Genomic DNA, 17,981 nt, shown 5'->3' with positions numbered 1-17,981 from the left:
AGATAAAACATATCAGGAAACCAGCTGGAGTGATTATAAACCCAAATAAGTCCATTCGTCTCCAAATTATCCATGTTCATCTTAAATCTTTCTGTTTGCCTTTTTGCTGCCTACTAGCTAGGTGAGATTGTTGTCTGTGTTTCTGTGACCAGCAGTCTGTCCGCCAACCTTCAGGGTTAAAAGTTGGTGAATTAGCAGTTATACATTAACTCCAGTGTTTAAGGCCATTTATTGTTAAAATTGTGTTAAAATAATCCTCCTTTGCAGTAAAATAAAGCTTTGCTGATCATTATACGTTTACCTAAAAATCTAATTTTGCTGTGGAGTCGTGACAGGGCAGTAAAAGAGCCGCAAGTTGCCGACCCCTGGCTTTGACGGTTGCACCAATAATAGTAAATTTTTGGCAAAACTTTAAAAGTTTGTTTTATTTATTGCTTGTATAGCAAATATGCTATGTAGCTAATGTAATAGCTAATCATTGCGAAATTTAAGTAAGTTTTAAAGGAATATGATCTGTAATTTAGCTAAATTATAGCTACATTAGCATACTTGCTATTCAAACTGCATGTTAATCATCAATTTAATTTGTTTTGCCTGTTTGTTTTTTTTAAACACTCCAATGAATACATGTAACTCTTCAGTCTGTCTATCAGAATAATGGTTTTTGTATAATGAATAGTTTGCAGTTTGAAGTTGTATTGAACCTGGAGAACAGCATTACGGTAATGACTGAACATGGCTGTAGCAAAATTGATAGACAAAGTCACATGTAAGACTGGAAAATGTTGTATTCATTTATTGCAGTGGTTTCTAACCCTGGTCCTGGAGTACCCCCTGCCCTGCAGTTAACAAGCTTCTCTGAGCTAATGTGAGTGTGTTAGAGCAGGTGATCATGAAAATGTGTGGGACAGGGAACAGTTTGGGGCTCCTAATTTAAATAGTTTTGTTTATGTTTTTTTCTCAAGTCTTAAGCCTCGAGTCCAAATCGAGTCACTGTCTCTGCTACATAATAATTTGTGCAGTGAAATACATTTACAGTTAAATAAACAAAAACTTTTTTTATATAAAAACAACACCATGCTGTTGTTAACTGCAACATCTAAGGTTAGTATTCTACCAGGATTTAACACTACAAACATTTTCTTTCAAATGCACATCAAGTCAAGTGGTCTGTATTGTTAATCTTCACTATAACTTGTAAACATTGTAATAACTTATTGCAAATTTATCATAAGCAGAGTTTCTCAGCCAAATACTTCGAAGACGTTAAAGATTTATACACATTAAGCTTTGGTAAAGTTTGGTGTCTCTTAGTCTCTCTTCTGTACAGTCATTATTACCCAGATGAGATATTACTGTCAATAGTTGTCCTATCATCGGAGTATTCATTAACTCACTGCAGCTTCAGAAGGCTCCTGATGGATTGCATGCTGAAAGCGATCCATCCTTAATTTACAATAGGGAAAGTGCGCCTTGAGTTTTGTGGAGACTGAGCACTCAAAACAGAGCTTTTATGACTTTGGGAATAAAGCTTGTGCAAGGAAAGACTGTAGGTCTGCGTGTATCCAGTTTAAAACTGTTAGTGATATTGTACTGCTGAGGCTGATGAATTTGTCTGTTGTGGGTGAATGTATTGAGGATGAACATTTTGTGTTAGGAATTCAAACCACTTCATAAAACCACTCTAAAAACTAAAGAAAATTACACTGATTCTGGAGCTGTCATGATTATTCAATCAAATAAAAAAAAGTCAGTTATAATTGAACTTTATTATTCAGAGTAATTCTGGACCATTTCACCTGGTCCATGTGCATGGTTTTGAAATGACAGTGAAGATATTTTTAATTCTCCTGCTCTCTCTCTCTTACAATAAGAAACAGAGCCAGATGAACACGCATTTATATGCATTTTATGCCACATAGGACTAAAGTGAGCCAAAAATGAGGATTATTACCTTTTTTTCCTGAATTCACAATGTATTAAACTGTGAAATCAAAAAGACCCAAATCATCTAAATCGCGTGGATCGGATTGAGCTGCATGGCCGAGATTCGATCAGCCGTATAAGCATGAACTGAAACAAATATTTGTGTGGTAGATTAGAGGGAAAGATTATAGCCTTCTTTTATGATCATATCAGAATACGTTAGGAGAATATTTAGATGGAACTATTTCATTTCAGTCTGATAGGCCCTTCAGCTTTGCTGGTCTTGGATGTGGGGTCTTTAACCTATAGTCTTATGATAAGAAGAACGACTTAGATGGCAAAACCGATCTTAGATCTGTATGCTAGCGTGATAGGCACAAACAGCAGGGGAGATGCTGCCAGCTGATATATTAATGTGCCAGTTGGGAGCACTGCAGAGGATCAGAGAGGATGCCAGCAGGCGCACTCACACACACATACACACATAAACACACATAAAGCAGAGAGGCCTCAAAACAAGTGCAGCTGATTGAAAGAGATGGAGAGAAACAAAGCAAAAATGGATTTGAAAGACAAAGGCACCTCCTAGCTGAAATGTAACTCTGTGTGATGGATAAAGACGCTCCCCTTGTGTCCCTAATTTCTGATTGAATCTTATTTTTTCATCATTACCCCTTATTTTGTTTAATACTCCTGCCTGCTGAGGAGCTAAATGAATGTGTTTTGTAGAGGCTAGAAATGCCTGTGGCCTGCAGAGGTCATGCTGAAAGATACTATGTGATTCTGTCAACTGACACTTGAATTTTGCTGTATTGTTAGAGAATGGGTGATCTGTCTATCTCAATTGATCTATCCAAGCTGCACCCACAGATGCGTTCTTTCATGGCGAGGTTGGACGAGTGTTATTAAAAGTTAACAAAAATCCCATTCAACCTTACGAGAAAGTTGTGATCTGTCACCAAACAAAGTTGAATTTTCAGTTTAAAATTCTACTGTGCCAAGCTGGAGTATATTGTCGTAGCTAATTGTTGTTTATTGTTATAGTTGGACATGTTGGAAATGATAAGGACAGATTTTCCACATGCACCGATTTGTCTTAATTATGTGACCTTATTGCATGCAAAACAAAAAGCATTTGGAATTAGTACTATTCTTTTCTGTATACATCTACATTTGCTTTCTTAATTTAGGGATTTTGGGGGCCTGCGAGTGGCACAATCATCAAATCATCAAGTGTTTGCCATATGTGTGCCCAGGAATTCCAGAGACCATGATTGGCCTTGATCTGTCTGGGTGGGCCCTCCCAGGTGGCCCCTCTCTCCCTCATCACTCAGAAAATAAGTGAAAAAACAAAAAACAAAAAAATTGGACAAGATCGTTCCCATCAGATGAACGGTACTTAAGGCTTTCATCTTTGAGAGAGAGGAGAAAATTAAGCTCCACTCTAGATTCAAATCTGAAAAAACCCACAGGTGTATCTGTCCATCCTTCCACTGTGAGAAAACAAGCCGTCAAAAACACAAAACTTTAAAAATTTGAAAATCCAACGAAGAAGCTGCTGATATTTTCAGAAAAATGGGTAGAGAGTCCAGACCTCAACATCTTTTAATGTGTTTGGGACTGAACTTTAAAGGTGTGGAAAAAGGTCCCTGCAGATTTCTTTGAAAAACTGAGAGAAAATAAATGGAAAATAAATAAATAAAGCATGGTCTTGGACCTTTGCGCAAATCTGTAGGCATTTTGACAAAAAGTTTTGAGCTACAGATTTCTCATTACGTTCAAAAAGATTTTTTGCCAACGTTCTTTAGTCCAACATTGCAGCAGCTGTGATAGAACATGTTTGTGGGCAGAGCATTCGATAGATCAGTTGTGCATACCATTACGTATAGCGGCTATCAAACACTTTAGCTGCTCACTCTAGTATCTATGTTTTATTTAAATTATGTTTTGTAGTGGTTACCAAATATATAACACATTTGTAACAGAACAATATAAGACTGCAGTTTAAGGGGTTAATTGTTCATATGTTAAAAGACGCAAAGGTAGTCAGTATCAGTACCGATGATGTGAACCAACCATGTGTAAGAGGGTGAAGCAGCGATGGATGTTCTTGTGTGCTCTCAATATTGAAATGGTAAACACTTATGGAGTCCCCCTTGGCACAATACTTGCAGAAAATATTGACACAGGAGGCTCCATATGTACATACATGTCCTCCAATGTGCTTGTGTGTGTGAGTGATCTGTAAACACACACATGCACACACACACTCATGCTTGATGCATCCTGTGTAGTGGTCCCTCAGGGCTGGCTCACTCAGAACTGTCACCCTGAGATGTTTCTCGAAACGAAGAGCACAGGGGGGCACGCAGTACAGCATGTCAGACCAGACAGCCAAACTCACATATCTGTCTTTTCTGAGTTTCCCAGGGCTAAATGTACACACTAACATGACAAGCAAGCCTGACAGACACAGCCAGAGCTATAATGCTGAGTTCAACTTTTTACTGTGGATGTGCTGCTATACTTTATTATGTAGAAGGCAGTATCCACCATAACATTGGATTTGAATTGATGATTATAACTGTATAGAAAATGTCAACTACAATATAATATAGTGCTGACAAAGTATGGGTGCTGACAAGGAACTTGTCAGGCAGAGGTCTATATATCTGAACCTTGAATTCAGTTAACCCATACTCTTAATGTATTGCATGATTGGCTATTGGCCACAGATAAAAGTTAAAGAGAACTGTGACTGCCAAGACATGTAGGACTCAATATATAATGGTATACCTGTCCAATACTATTAAAAGCAAAATACTTTGTTTATTATTAAAAAAAGACTAAGTCCCTCTGCCAGTAGGCCGCCGTTGTTGTTCCATCATTAAATGTTTACTGTTTCCTTTTTGTCTGTTGAGGAACTGAACTGAGAATCAAATACGTTGTTCAATCTTTTAGCCTTGGCTAGAGCATGACATTACCCAAGAGAAAAACATTTTGGACTGTCGTTTTTTTTGGACAGACATTTAAAAAGAATTTTTAAGATATTTGATTTGTTTTCAGTGAGTGTTGTCGCTGTGTTATGGCCAATCAGATCATTACACCAGCCATGCTCTGCCTTATTTTCTCAGTCCTCCAATCTCTGCTTAGCATACATTGCTATCCGCAACTGCCTCAGGGCTTCAGTTGGTTACAAGCGGCCGTTTTGTTCATAACTAGCATTAGGACATTTAGGTCTACACTAGAGATGAAACGATATTAAAATTTCATATCACGATTATCATGACCAAAATTCTCACGATTATCGGTATTATCGCGATATTATTAAAATAAATAAAAAATTAAATACTGATACACAAACTGAAACTCGTTTCACCAACTTTTATATTAACACAAATAGAATTGGCAGCAATATGCACTTTTTGTTTGCATAAACATTAAAAAATAAGGTCAATACATTTTTAGTATTACTTTTGTATTACTTACAATACTTGTAATACTCTGCAAACAAAAGAATAGCAAATGTGTTATTATTATTATTATTATTATTATTATTATTATTAATTACAACTAGGGATTTCCCTGCATAGAGAATTAAATCTGGACCAACTCTGAGGTGGGTCTTAATGGAGAATTACTACTTCTAAGACGTGTTGCACTCGGGGATTTCTGTCCGAACTGCAGCTGCAGCATTATTGTGCCGTTGTGGCGCTGAACCCTTAATCAATACAGTGCACCAGGGAAAACAGCCAAATCACAGAGGAACTGCGTGACCGTGCTGTGAGCTGCTGACAGTGTAGAACTCACAGTGTGTCTTCACCTGTGGAGCTGCTTCTCTAAAAGCATTTCAAAACTAAAACACAACTTCGCATCTAAACTGCGGCAGAAACACTCCTGAAGTTTAATCTCTGAAACTCTGCTTTTCCTAAAAGCGGCACACAGCATTTACTCGCGCGAGGTCCCGTCTCAAATGTAGTGCACTATGTAGTGCACTTCGTGGATCATGAAATAGCAAATCCTTCACCCAAAGAGTGCATGAAATGTTCGACTAAGTCATTTATAATCAACGTTAACAACAGGCTACAAAGTCCCTATTTAAACTCAACTGCTTGTTAATGATGATCGTGTTTGTTTGAACAGTAGCGCACTATGTAGGGGACATTGAGTGATTTGAGACGGTGTTATTCTCCTCTCAGACAGTAAACACTGCAAGCGAGACGAGAAAGAGGGAGCTGCGCAGATTGAACTTCTTCAGTGTGTGACTGTTAACTCAGAGCTCATTTTGGAGACTCTGCTCCACAGAAATGTGTGTTAAAAGCTTTAGTTTCGATTCACAGTTGATTCACCGATTGTTTTTTTTTTATTGACGCTAAAAGCTTCATTTTATATTATTAACGAACCATAAGCAAAAGTTAAACCACACAAACCGTGACATTTCTTCTATTTCGAAGTCCCACAGACTTCTCCGTTAAAGTTAACCTTGCATTCTTGCAGGTAGTGGGTGGTGGTCGCGAAGATGACTCGTAAGGTTGGGTGTGTTGCCCCCTTTCGCCACTATTTTCTTTCGGCCTGTTCTGCAGACAGGGTGGTCATCTGCAGACAGGGTGGTCATCTTCAATTAACTTTCCTTCTGCATCCTTATAAAACCCAAAATATGACCAAACGTCAGACTTGGTCTTCTTAGAAGGCTGAAATATCTCCGAATCTCCGAGTTTTTCACACCGAGGTAATCGACCGCGGTTTTAACGATATTTCAAAGTTCAAACGGTACTACTAACCGTCATTAATTTTACCGCGGTTTACCATGAAACCGGTAACCGTTTCATCTCTAGTCTACACAATTGGTAGGACTGGCTCTTAGCTAAGAACAGCTGTAGTTTGGAAAGAGACCTGTCTTCCTGCAGTGTTTATTTCAGAATGAGTTGCTACGCTAATGCTACTTAGAGCAATTTTGTTGATTTTCTTGAAATGTAACATTATAAGTATGCAGCACTAGGGCTGCAACAAACTACTAATTTGATAGTTTAATAATCAATCGATTACTGAAACGAATAATCGATTATGCGGATTATGAATCACTACATTACCAAATAACTTTTATGTAGCTATTAGCTTTTATTTAGCTTGAGGTTGTTTTATACATTTGCTAACTAACAGTGAAGACAATGAAGAGGAATACCTTTCAAGAATTCACTGTTTTAATGAACTTCACTAAAAAAATTAAACTCCAATATATTTTTCCTGTCAAAATTTATAACCAAGGATATGCAAAGTAGCAGCAATAAAATATAACAAAACTGAATCCGTTTTCCTTTAATCAAGTAAATAAAAAAATAAATCTAAATTTAAATGTTACATTTGAATAGTGTTTTGTGCGTTCTGCTGTCTGTCTACACTCTGCTGAAACTAAATTCTACAATCACAGGTCTTTATTGAAACGGAGGTACGTCAGCGTCTCTCCGTGCTCCTGTGAGAGTCTCGCTCTCGTCTGTGAGAGCAGATGCTCCCCTCTGCAGAGGAGATGCGCTCTGATGGAGCGGGGGGTAAAGTGGCGAATGTTTGTGGAAAACTTCTCTATAAACAGTTAAATTTGAACAATTTTGTGTAAAGTTAATTTCAACGGTAACCCTTTGTCCAGCTGGCCTGTGTGTTTACGGAGAACTACTTCCTCAAACTGTTAGCGAGTGGTGCCAAATGTTCGCAGAGAACAGAAAACTGTTTGGATTGCTCTCCTGTGTTCGCCGAATTCGACCGCACCGGCGGCGTCGACGCTAAAAAACCGATGCAGTGTTTAAAATGTAAACGTTATCTGGAAAGTGAACAGGGTCGCTGTGAATAACAGTTACTTCCTTCTCTGTTTCAGCTTCATTAACGATTCCAGAGAACCTGCATTTCGAAATAGAAGATGTTACAGCTCAGTTCAGAACATGAAGTAGGACAGAATTTAACATTAGCATTAGCTAACTAGCTCGCTAGCACAACTATCGCCGCGTCCCAAACTACACTTCTGCACTTCACAAACTGCACTAATGAGTGCACTTCTAATGGTATATGTGCCTTTTTCACACACTATTTAGTGAGCTTGGAGGATGTGCCTTCATACCAGCTAAGGTCGGCTTTACAAAAAGCACAACTGACAACATTTTTTTGGGAGTTTAGCTCCACACTTTCGAGGATTTTGTTCTTGAGGCAGCCATCGCACTGTTGTTAACTTTCCAGTGAGCATTAATGTCAAAACGTTCCTAGTGAGCGCAAGAAAGACACGTAATGACGTCACCAACTAATCGACTACTAAGTTAGTTGCCAGCTAATTTGGTCGTTGATTTTAGTCGACTAAGTCGAATAATCGTTGCACCCCTATGCAGCACACATACTACAGACTAACATACAACATAGCTATGATAAAACGTGAGTGTTTATGTGGGTAATTAATAGATTGTGATTGTAAAATGCAAAACCATGGATTTTTTCATTTAGACTACTTGCTTTAGTCTAGTTCCAGTAGCTGCTCAGTTGAGGCTACAGACTCTGTAGTTAAATCAGCTGCAGCTTTTTTAGTGCTATAAGAATAATTAGCTGTAATTTATGAATGGGAAACATTTTAGCATTTACAGATAGGCCAAATGAGTTTGTGTTTTCAAATTCATATATACCTCTTAAATGCATAATTCATTCTTGGCTTAAGATAAATTTAAAGGTATTGTTTCATGGAGTGTTCATAGGACATCATAATCTGTTAATATGGTACTGTTTACAGATTTCTGTTATGTACACCCATTTAGCTTTCTTGAAGGTACGGTCTGTTTAATTTTTTAGCCACTTGTGCTACACATGCTGCTCAGTCTACAGCACATTTTCCAGTGTATGCATGATCCTCTGCTGGTTTAGGTGCCTGTGGGGGTGAAAATTAATTTAATTTGGGTACAAAAATCAAGGCAGTTTTTGTGCAGGAGAAGCACTACACTTATGAGTCTACAGGGAAACAAGCTGAAATGCCAGTACTCAGTGCCAAGGAACACACAAGGCCTTTAACAAGCATTTTAGCAAGGCACATCAAATAGACAACTTCTCTAAAATATGTATAATATGCATTTTGATGTGTTAAAAGGGAATTTTTAAGGGCTTTCTGAATGCCTTATTCTCTCTGTTTGGACAGTGAAGCCAAAGTGGGCCAAATACTGCTCATCATGCTAAAGATGGATTGCTTTCTCTTTCTCGTGTTTCCCCCTCGTGTCCCGAAATTTGAGGTTAATCCCTGAGTGTATCTCCCTAGCGGCTTTACTGCCACTGCAGGAAGACCAGAAGGTCTTTTCCTTGTTTCTTTGCCTAAAAAGCCATTAATCCAATCTGACAAGATTTAATAGGAAATATAAAACAGCAATAGATAGTTCACTGTTATTTAACTGGTAGCCTAATTATATGGTGATCAGTTACCTCTCTGCTAGAGAGACCTAAAAATCTAAAGAAGTGCTGAAAGTAGGGGTGGGCAATATGACAAACATATAATATCACAAAGCTAGAAGACATTATTACAACACTCATCACAGTTTTTTTATGCAAAGCTGTAGCAGTTACATTGCACCAGTAGTGTCACTTCTCCTTAAGTAAATCTTAGACACTTAAACCACTTCTAAGCCTCTTCTAGACCACTCTCCATAATGAAAAAAAATAGTTGATAATTTCTTTAAATACTGATCATAACCACAATATGATCTCAATTTTTTTTTGTAGCATATTGTGGATATCTTCAGGTACTTAACAGACACATCAATCACAGGTTTTACATAAGTAGCTCTGTAGAATTGGATTTAGTGCAGTGCAGTATGTGAAATATTAAACAAAAATCACTGTACTTACAGTTTTGATAGTTTTTTAAATGTGACACCACAAGGGCTTTTATTCTGTTCTAACTTGTCAGACCTCTTGAAAAATAAATACTAAAATGCATATCATGCATCAAAAATGTCGTGTCACAATGCCAAATCACCAATCGCTAGAGATAAAGATGTTATATCATAATGTCATAAACATCTACCTGAACGTATGAAAGATATTAATCATGACTTGATTCTAAACATTCTAAACATGTGATGATTGCTTTACCATCACATGATCTGCTTTATTGAGAAGCCTGTCCCAGGATTGACCCAGCTGTACAGATATGAGTATCTTCTTGGAATGATAGGCTTGTCGTTCTGACAGAATCGGGAATATGCTTGTTCTGAGCCTCAGAGGCCTGGATGGGAGCGGAGGCCGCAATAGACTTGTGTATTTTCCGCTCTGTTGTCACTGTTATAGCATGTCAGAGGACTGATTTTGCCAATTTGGACGCTCTGCTGGTTCTCCTGGACATTTCCAGCCAACGTGAAATTACTCTGTGTAACAGTTTGATCCTTGAGACAGTTCAAACGCTGCGGAAAGCAAATTCATGGCTGTGTCTCCCAAAAGTGCGCCTGCAATTTTTTTTCTTTTTTTGTCTGATTTGTAAAGAATGTACAGTGCAGCTGCAGTGGTGGTCACTCAGTATGACAGTTTGTCACAGTATAGTTTCAAACCTGTGTAACAAAAAAGGTTATTTGGTGCTATCATACAAATTGCTGTTTACTAATGAGTGTTATTTTAGGGTAAAGAACTTCACCCTTGTCCTCTGATCATCTCTTCATTCTCTCCCCAACAGAAGCATAAAGTGGACCTCTTCTATAAGCTGCGCCACGTGATGAATGAGCTGATCGACCTGAGGCGGCAGATGCTTTCTGGTCACCTGACCCAAGATCAAATCCGTGAAGTCAAACGCCACATTACTGTACGCCTTGACTGGGGCAATGAGTAAGTAAACATCATTTTATATGGTGCTGGGTGATATCACAGTAAGTTATGATTATTTTAAAAAAAAATCACGTCACGCATATTGTAAGTATTTGCAATATTTCTAGCACTATGGCCAAATGCACTGAAGATTTCTGTTTCAATCTACCTAGTAACTGATTAACTGATTGGATATTTAGCTTATTATGCTATATTCATATTTTATCAGTTGTTTGATTGTTTGTTTATTACATTTAATACAAATAAAAATAATTTCCATTCCAACTTGTTAGTAAACCTTAGAAAAACAAAATGTTGTGATACATATCATGTGTTATGAAGATTCAAATTCCGCAGTATTTTTTGCCAAGTTTTGTCTATATTGGCCATCCTTATATATAACACTGCTAGATTCTGACAACATGCAATTTCACATTTACACTAATGAAGCTAACCTTTTTGTGCCCCACCTTCCTTCTTTCTGAGGGTGCATTACATTTTTAGAGACCTTTTCTACTCTTAGAGTGTTAGAGATCTTAAATAAGTATTTGACCTTTGTGCTCATTAATCATCACAATATGTTCTACATACCTAATGAAAAAGTAGACGACTTGCTCTCTAGCGAGGAGCTGCATCTCCCAGCCACACTTAATAGAGTGATTGCCTCATGTATCCTGAGCAGACAGTGTAGGCTGTCAGTTTTATTTGGAGGTCAGTTGTGTTAGACATTTGGCTTTGTTTATGGTCTTTCAGTCAGCATTCTGGACTGAACTGTTTGTGTTGCGAATATATAGGAGCATTATAATGCAGTAACAAGGTTTATAGGCAGCTGAGGGCCAAAGATGACACCTAATCAAACTGAATTTGAAGGACATTTTACAGTATTTTGTTAGACTTCAACCACCTGGGTGACTTCACTGAGGTGTTTACAAAAACAAGCACTTCTGTGCTTTTCAATTCCATACGTATCAAGGTTAGTTACTAATTCAGAATTTTTTCTATATGAACTGTAATCTATGACAGGCTTAGATTATAAAACACAATGATATCAGTTAGTGATATTTACATTGAAGGGGCTGGGCTGTTCTTCAGCTGTTTCAGTGTTGAGGTCATAGTCTATTTGTAACTAACAGCCTCATTATTTCCCATCTGCATATGGAAATGCAACCATCTGCTCTATACGAGAGAGTTTTCAAAAAGACATATTTCAGAAGTTAAAATATACAGTATTGTGCTAAAGTCAGTACTTGGATTCCTGTGACAGTGATTTAGGCTACTAGGCTACGATGATTAAACATCAAGACTTGTGTTTTGTGTTTCAACAGTATGTAGTACATAATCAGCTCTTCATGCCCAATGTCTGTGTAAAACTTTAATCTTTGAGAGAGAGGAGAAAATCAAGCTGCTTCACATCTGAAAAAATCCATAGGTGATTCTGTCCATCCTTCCACTGTGTGAAGACAACTCAGCGCTATGGGTCTGAATGGATGTGTTGCTGTCAGGAAACTGCTACTTAGAAAAGGAAATAGACAAAATAGAAGAAGCAGATTTCTTTAAAACAGAAAGCTTGTTTCCTAAAATGAATGGAAGGTGTAGTAACAGCAAAGAGTGGACACTAAATACTGAAAATGTGATGTTATGTTTATTGGGAAATATACGTTTTCTGCTTTTAGATAAATTAATACTTTGTGACCATTTTGACTGGAAATAGAATAAATGAAGAGTAGGCTCTGACTGTTGCACAATATTGTATATTTAAACTTTTGAAATATTTTGTTTTGACGTTGAAAACTGTCTTATAGAGCACAGATGGTTGCATTTCCATTTGCAGATAAGAAATAACGAGGCACCTCTGTTAGAACAGTTAGATACAGATTATGAACTCAACACTGAAACAGCTGAAGGACAGCCCAAACACTTTAATATAAATACCACTAACAGATTTATCATTGTGTTCTGTAATCACAGCCTTTTACAGTCCATATAAAAAAAACTGAATTAGGAGCAAAAAACTCATGAATATATCCTATTATACAGTTTAAGGTTAACAGGAAGGAAAGAGGGGGTCAAAGGACTTTATTACAGATAAAACAGCACAGATTATCTCCCCATTTCCAATATTGGGTTTCCTGGCAAAGCTCTGGAACTGTTTTATTGGAATATATGTTGTTCTCGCGCTAGGTCATGAGCAGTATAATTGCTGCTCAATTTGTTATAGTAATTACAAGGACCCATTCATGCGCGTGTATACAGACACACGGTCCGACCGCAAACCTTCTCCCTGCTTCTAGCCTGCATTTAGAATGGGGCAAGGTAATGGTAAATTATCCCTTTGTTTTATTAGGGCAAGCATTCAAAGAGAGGGATTCATTTCTCTCATTATAAGGTCCCTAATTAGAGCTAACAGGTAAGGTGGATGGTGAGGTTAAACACTGGCAGTGAGCGTATAAATGAATTACAAAGGGCTCAAATCTTCACACAGGAAGTTGCCATCCCCTGACCAATTTAACAAAGAAAAGCGTGTTTGTTTGTCAAAAAAAATTTTAAGTAGAGGTCATAGTTTTTTCCTTCAATAACAATAGCCATGTTGTAATTCAGTATTAGTTACTTTTCGCTCATTAATATATAAACATCTAATGTCATAATTTTGTAGCAGGTTATGTTAAGAACTCTGGTTCTAAACTGATATTCTGTGTGACAAAAACAAATGAGTGGCCCTGTGGTAAACTAAAATGTTCCAAAGTTGGTACATTTTGCTGTACAAGCATTCCTCCTCCAAATGTCACTGGATCCTCTGAATTATTAGGTTGTTAAGGATCCAGAATACATCTGCTGCTACTAGCTAACACTGCTGTGCACTGATTTGATTGGCAACATCAGCTAAATATCCCACGCAAACCACTAAGCTTTTTCAAATGTGTTAGTTAAGTTGCTTTGGCAGTTGTAACTTACAGTTTGAGTAGCTGGTGGTGTTGTACAATAATGACAAAGGTTAATAGTAGACATACTTTCATATGACGTCATAATAGTGCACAATAGTGTTAGCTTGCTTGTAGCATGTGTGTGAAATGCTGAGGGAGGTGAAGAGGCAGGATGCAAGCACAGGTCCATGTTTTTATTGAAATCCATAATGAAAAAGAATCTATCAGAGTAATGAAAAAATACCAAAGATCAAAATACTAAAATAGACAGAAAACAAAGGGCTGAGGGCCATGAAGAAAAACAAAATACAATTGAGAAAACACAAAAGAGGGCCTGTGAAACACCAAGCAAACACAATCATTACACAGAGAACAAATAAGAAACGCCTGGTGTTAATGAGAGGGTGGGGCTACATATAGGGACAGGTGAGACAGATAACAAGGAGGCAGGACATGGGAGGAGACTGGAACAAAAACAAAAGCACATAGCCGGGCACACAGGGAAGGTAAACAAGAAGGAAGAAACAGACAGAGACAGGGCTAAGCCATCACAGTATGTAGCTTTATTCGTATTTCAACTGGCAAACAGAGGCAACTTTTGAAATCACCTTCCTTTTTTTATAGAGAAATCTGCTTAAATCAGAAGCTCCTAATATATGCAAGATACTGACTGCAGAATGACACATAACTTCGGACCTCTAAAGTCTTTTGTTCTAATTCTGGTAGAACAAATGCAGAAATTATGGTAAAAATGCATATCCACAATTTTCAGTGTAAATAAAATTTGTATTGCAGAAGAGATGTTTCCTTATGATTTGAATCTGGTGAAAAGTTGGTGTGTTTTCTGTACAGTTTTGTTTTGTAGAAAGAGACAATCGTTTTTTCCATGTATTTGTTATTGCAGGTTCAAAAACTGTAAATATACAATATAAATGTAATTTATTATGGTACTGACTGGAATTATGCTTTTAACTAGTTGTGTTTAGTGAACAGTTTAGCAAAACATACTGTACAGTAGTAACTCTAGACTTTACGGTTTATTCTGTGAAACCTTATTAAGCATGAGGTTGGATATGTTCTTGCTTGAAATATGATGCACATGTCCAACCAGTCTGGATGCTGTCCTTTAAAATTGAATGACCATGGGACAGCACAGAGATGCCAGATATGTTTTTTAAGATAGTGTTTCATCAGTGCTGTGCACAGCATGAACTTGCCTTACTACAAATACAGGAACAGTTCATTCCTCCACCGTGTCCTGTTTAAAAAAGCATTTAGATGAGGCACCCTCTCTAGTCTGAAGTCAGAGACACTCAGTACTTCCCCTCTCCGAAAAACTTGGCATGCTTTACAGCCAGTCCCAGTGATCCCCGCTCAATTGGTCAGTGTTTAAACAAGCAGTGTGGAAAAGCGCCAGTGTGTGAGATAGACCACGGCCTCCCAAGTACACAGTCAGTGGGTGATGGAGATGGAGATGGATTATGGCCGTTCTCCGCTCGTCCTAAATAGACTCGGCCTAAATGACTCGACGGTGGAAATTAGGGAAATGCTAAAATCTGTCATTCACTGTCAGGCTGAGCATGCTCCTGTGAGCCTCAGACATTGACACTATGTCCCATATATAGAAACACGAAGCCAGCGGCTTTTCTGCTCGCCGAGCAAATTGGTTCGCTTGGGCTGTGGAGGGCCACGTTGCTGCCAGGTCTTTCACCCGCTTAAGAAATATTGTTTTGTCATGGTGCGATGGCACAGCCGGGAGTTTTTTTCCATTACTTGAGTTCCTCTTGATTTTCTCAGTTTCTATTCAGCTTCTATCATTTAGAGATGATCTCCAGCTCTCCCTGTCGTATTACAGGACGAGAGAGAGAGCTTTTGTACATCTTAAACAGTATGTGCTGTTTCTTTAATCAAGTTATACCAATTATTCATCCAGCTATCCTGCTCCCAGGGCACTAGATACATTTGTGTACATACAGTAGTTGTAAAGAGGTGCAAATGCAAAGGATACCGTTTTACATCACTAGGTAGCTTTAGATTTCCTTTTTTAATGTATTTTTAGCCCCTTGATCTTGCATGTTTGGTTACTAAGAATACGGTCTTGGAGTTCATTCTTTTGAAGGATGATGGAGGACACGGTAATCGAAACCAACACTCCTCTGGGGCCGTAGAAGTCAACATACTGAAGTGTGTCAACATCCATGTCAGCTTTATGCAAGCCACTTTTCTTTCAAGGTTGTTCATGGCAAGACACTTTTAGGCACTACACTGTCAGCAGAACATCGCTGGCACATCTACTGCTGGGTGAGCGAGCAGATAATTGAGTAAATGGGATGAAATGGAAGGGAGTCAGTGGCACTTACCGATCTGAAAGTTACACAGGAGCCTGAAGGGCAAAGTGGAGCTGTTCAAGAGCCTTTGAAAGTTACATCACAGTATTTAATTAAGAGTGCCTAAATAAATTGACTGTCACTTATGTGTGGGAAAATTTGTTGATGTTTATGTCCAGTGCCGTTGGTCATTATTCAAAAAAAGTGCAATCCTGACTTCCATTCCTCACTCTTGTAAGTGCATAAAGTATACATTATATACATTTATTTACAATCACTGAATAATCTTGTTCTAATATTAATCTGTAATCTTATTAGTCTTCTCTTTTAGCAATTTTAACAGATAGCAAAAGCTTAAATCAACATGAAATTCCCATCCTTAACGTTTACAATATGGAGGAAGCTTCCCTTTGGTAAAATTCAAAGCAAGTTGTGTCTGGTATGTTCTTTTAGCCCAAAGTAGCAGCACTCAGGAAGTATGAGTTCATTATCTTTATTATGAAATCTTAAATATCATCAAATACCATCATAAAAGCATGTGAAAATATTGTGATAATGAATTTTATCAGTATCAACCTGCAATAGATTTTAGTAGTTAATGACTAAATAATAAGTGTTAAGATTATTAACCTTAAGATTACAATAAGCTTGAGTTTTAAAATGAGCTTGATGTATAAGGGGTTAATTTAGATGGTTTAAGGTAGAAACATATTAGCATAAAGCTGTGGTCACTCTGGACTTTTTCCTCGCTATTTCCTTCGCCAGGGTGGAGCAAAAATCTAGTAATTATGGGTGTTCCTGTTGTGATGTGGTCTTGAAGGGGGCATAAATGTTTGGTGCACAGTTAACATAGTTAGCTAGTTAGTGTTTTTTTGCAGCTGTGTAAAGTGACCTTGACTGAGGGACAGTTCCTGCATTTATTTTTTTTCAGCAAGCAGATACCCCCCAGATTTACAGCGTTAAAGTTCAATAACCATTATTGGAAGCGAAATCCTTTTTCACATTCCTGCATCCTTTCCCATTTAAGTCAGGTGGGTTTTTCACCAGGCAAATTCAGTCATGCTGCTACATTGGCCTTTGTCTGTAATATGTAATCCCTCTTAGTTCACCATTCTAACTGAATGACCTATAAAAGAGTTTATGTGTATTGTTTCGTATAGAAGTAAACATTGATGTACAATGTCAGATTTTTCTTATACATGGACGCTTGTAAGCGCTTTATCAGCCCTTCTTTATAAAAGGTAAAATAGACACGTTATTAAGAAAATACTGGCTGTTGTATTTTGGCATATGTTGTACCTTGCAGCATCAATTAAAAGTCCCCTTATTTACTTGCAGGCATAATATAATGTATTCATGTAGTTAAGAGTACCTTGAAGCGATAAATGAGAAGCATTCATCTTACTCATCAGCCTGTTCTGTAATTGCATGTAGCTCATCAGCCTTTGCTTGCTCAATGTATTCTAATGGTTCAATAAATTAATTAGTGTTTGTTTTTAATTTGCATTTATTTTTAAGGCATCCTGTTTGTGTCATGATGGGACAAATTTGAAATCTCAATAGCAGAATAAACTAAAGGATCATTTTTGTATTCATATGATCTTGAGAGATGCAAGTTTTTCTCATTTAAACTCTTTAAAAAGATCAATGACAAAAAAGGGTTCTTAGGAGAGATTTAATAGAAGAACCACTTTTGATTTCCTTTAAACATGTCATGCGTATGCGAATGTGAAGAAAATCTCCATAATATTCTATACCAAATATTTTTTTTATCTTATATCTATAATCATATGTCTAGTCTCAAAAAGTGAGGAAACTTTATTTGTATAGTTTGAATAAAAATATAAATAAATGTTAATACTATCAAACATACAGTTAGTAATGAAATTAGTAAATTTACTCAAATCTATTCTCTAAATGAGAGACAGGACACCCAGGGGATTAGTGGAGCTTTATTTATGCTTGGTATTAGAAACTTGCCAAGTCACTATTTACTGCT

General features: G+C 37.5%; 1 protein-coding gene across 1 annotated transcript in view; it reads left to right on the top strand.

Annotated features, from left to right (window-relative positions):
* The window catches only part of dock3 (dedicator of cytokinesis 3), a 201,097-nt gene that overhangs the window by 113,947 nt on the left and 69,169 nt on the right, over nt 1-17,981 (top strand). Inside the window, 1 exon segment of the mRNA XM_036559488.1 lies at nt 10,607-10,755. Coding sequence (XP_036415381.1) covers nt 10,607-10,755 — 149 coding nt within the window.

The sequence above is a fragment of the Colossoma macropomum genome, unplaced genomic scaffold (assembly GCF_904425465.1).
Source record: "Colossoma macropomum unplaced genomic scaffold, Colossoma_macropomum, whole genome shotgun sequence".
Taxonomy (NCBI): Eukaryota; Metazoa; Chordata; class Actinopteri; order Characiformes; family Serrasalmidae; genus Colossoma; species Colossoma macropomum.
This window is presented reverse-complemented; position numbering and strand designations above follow the sequence as displayed.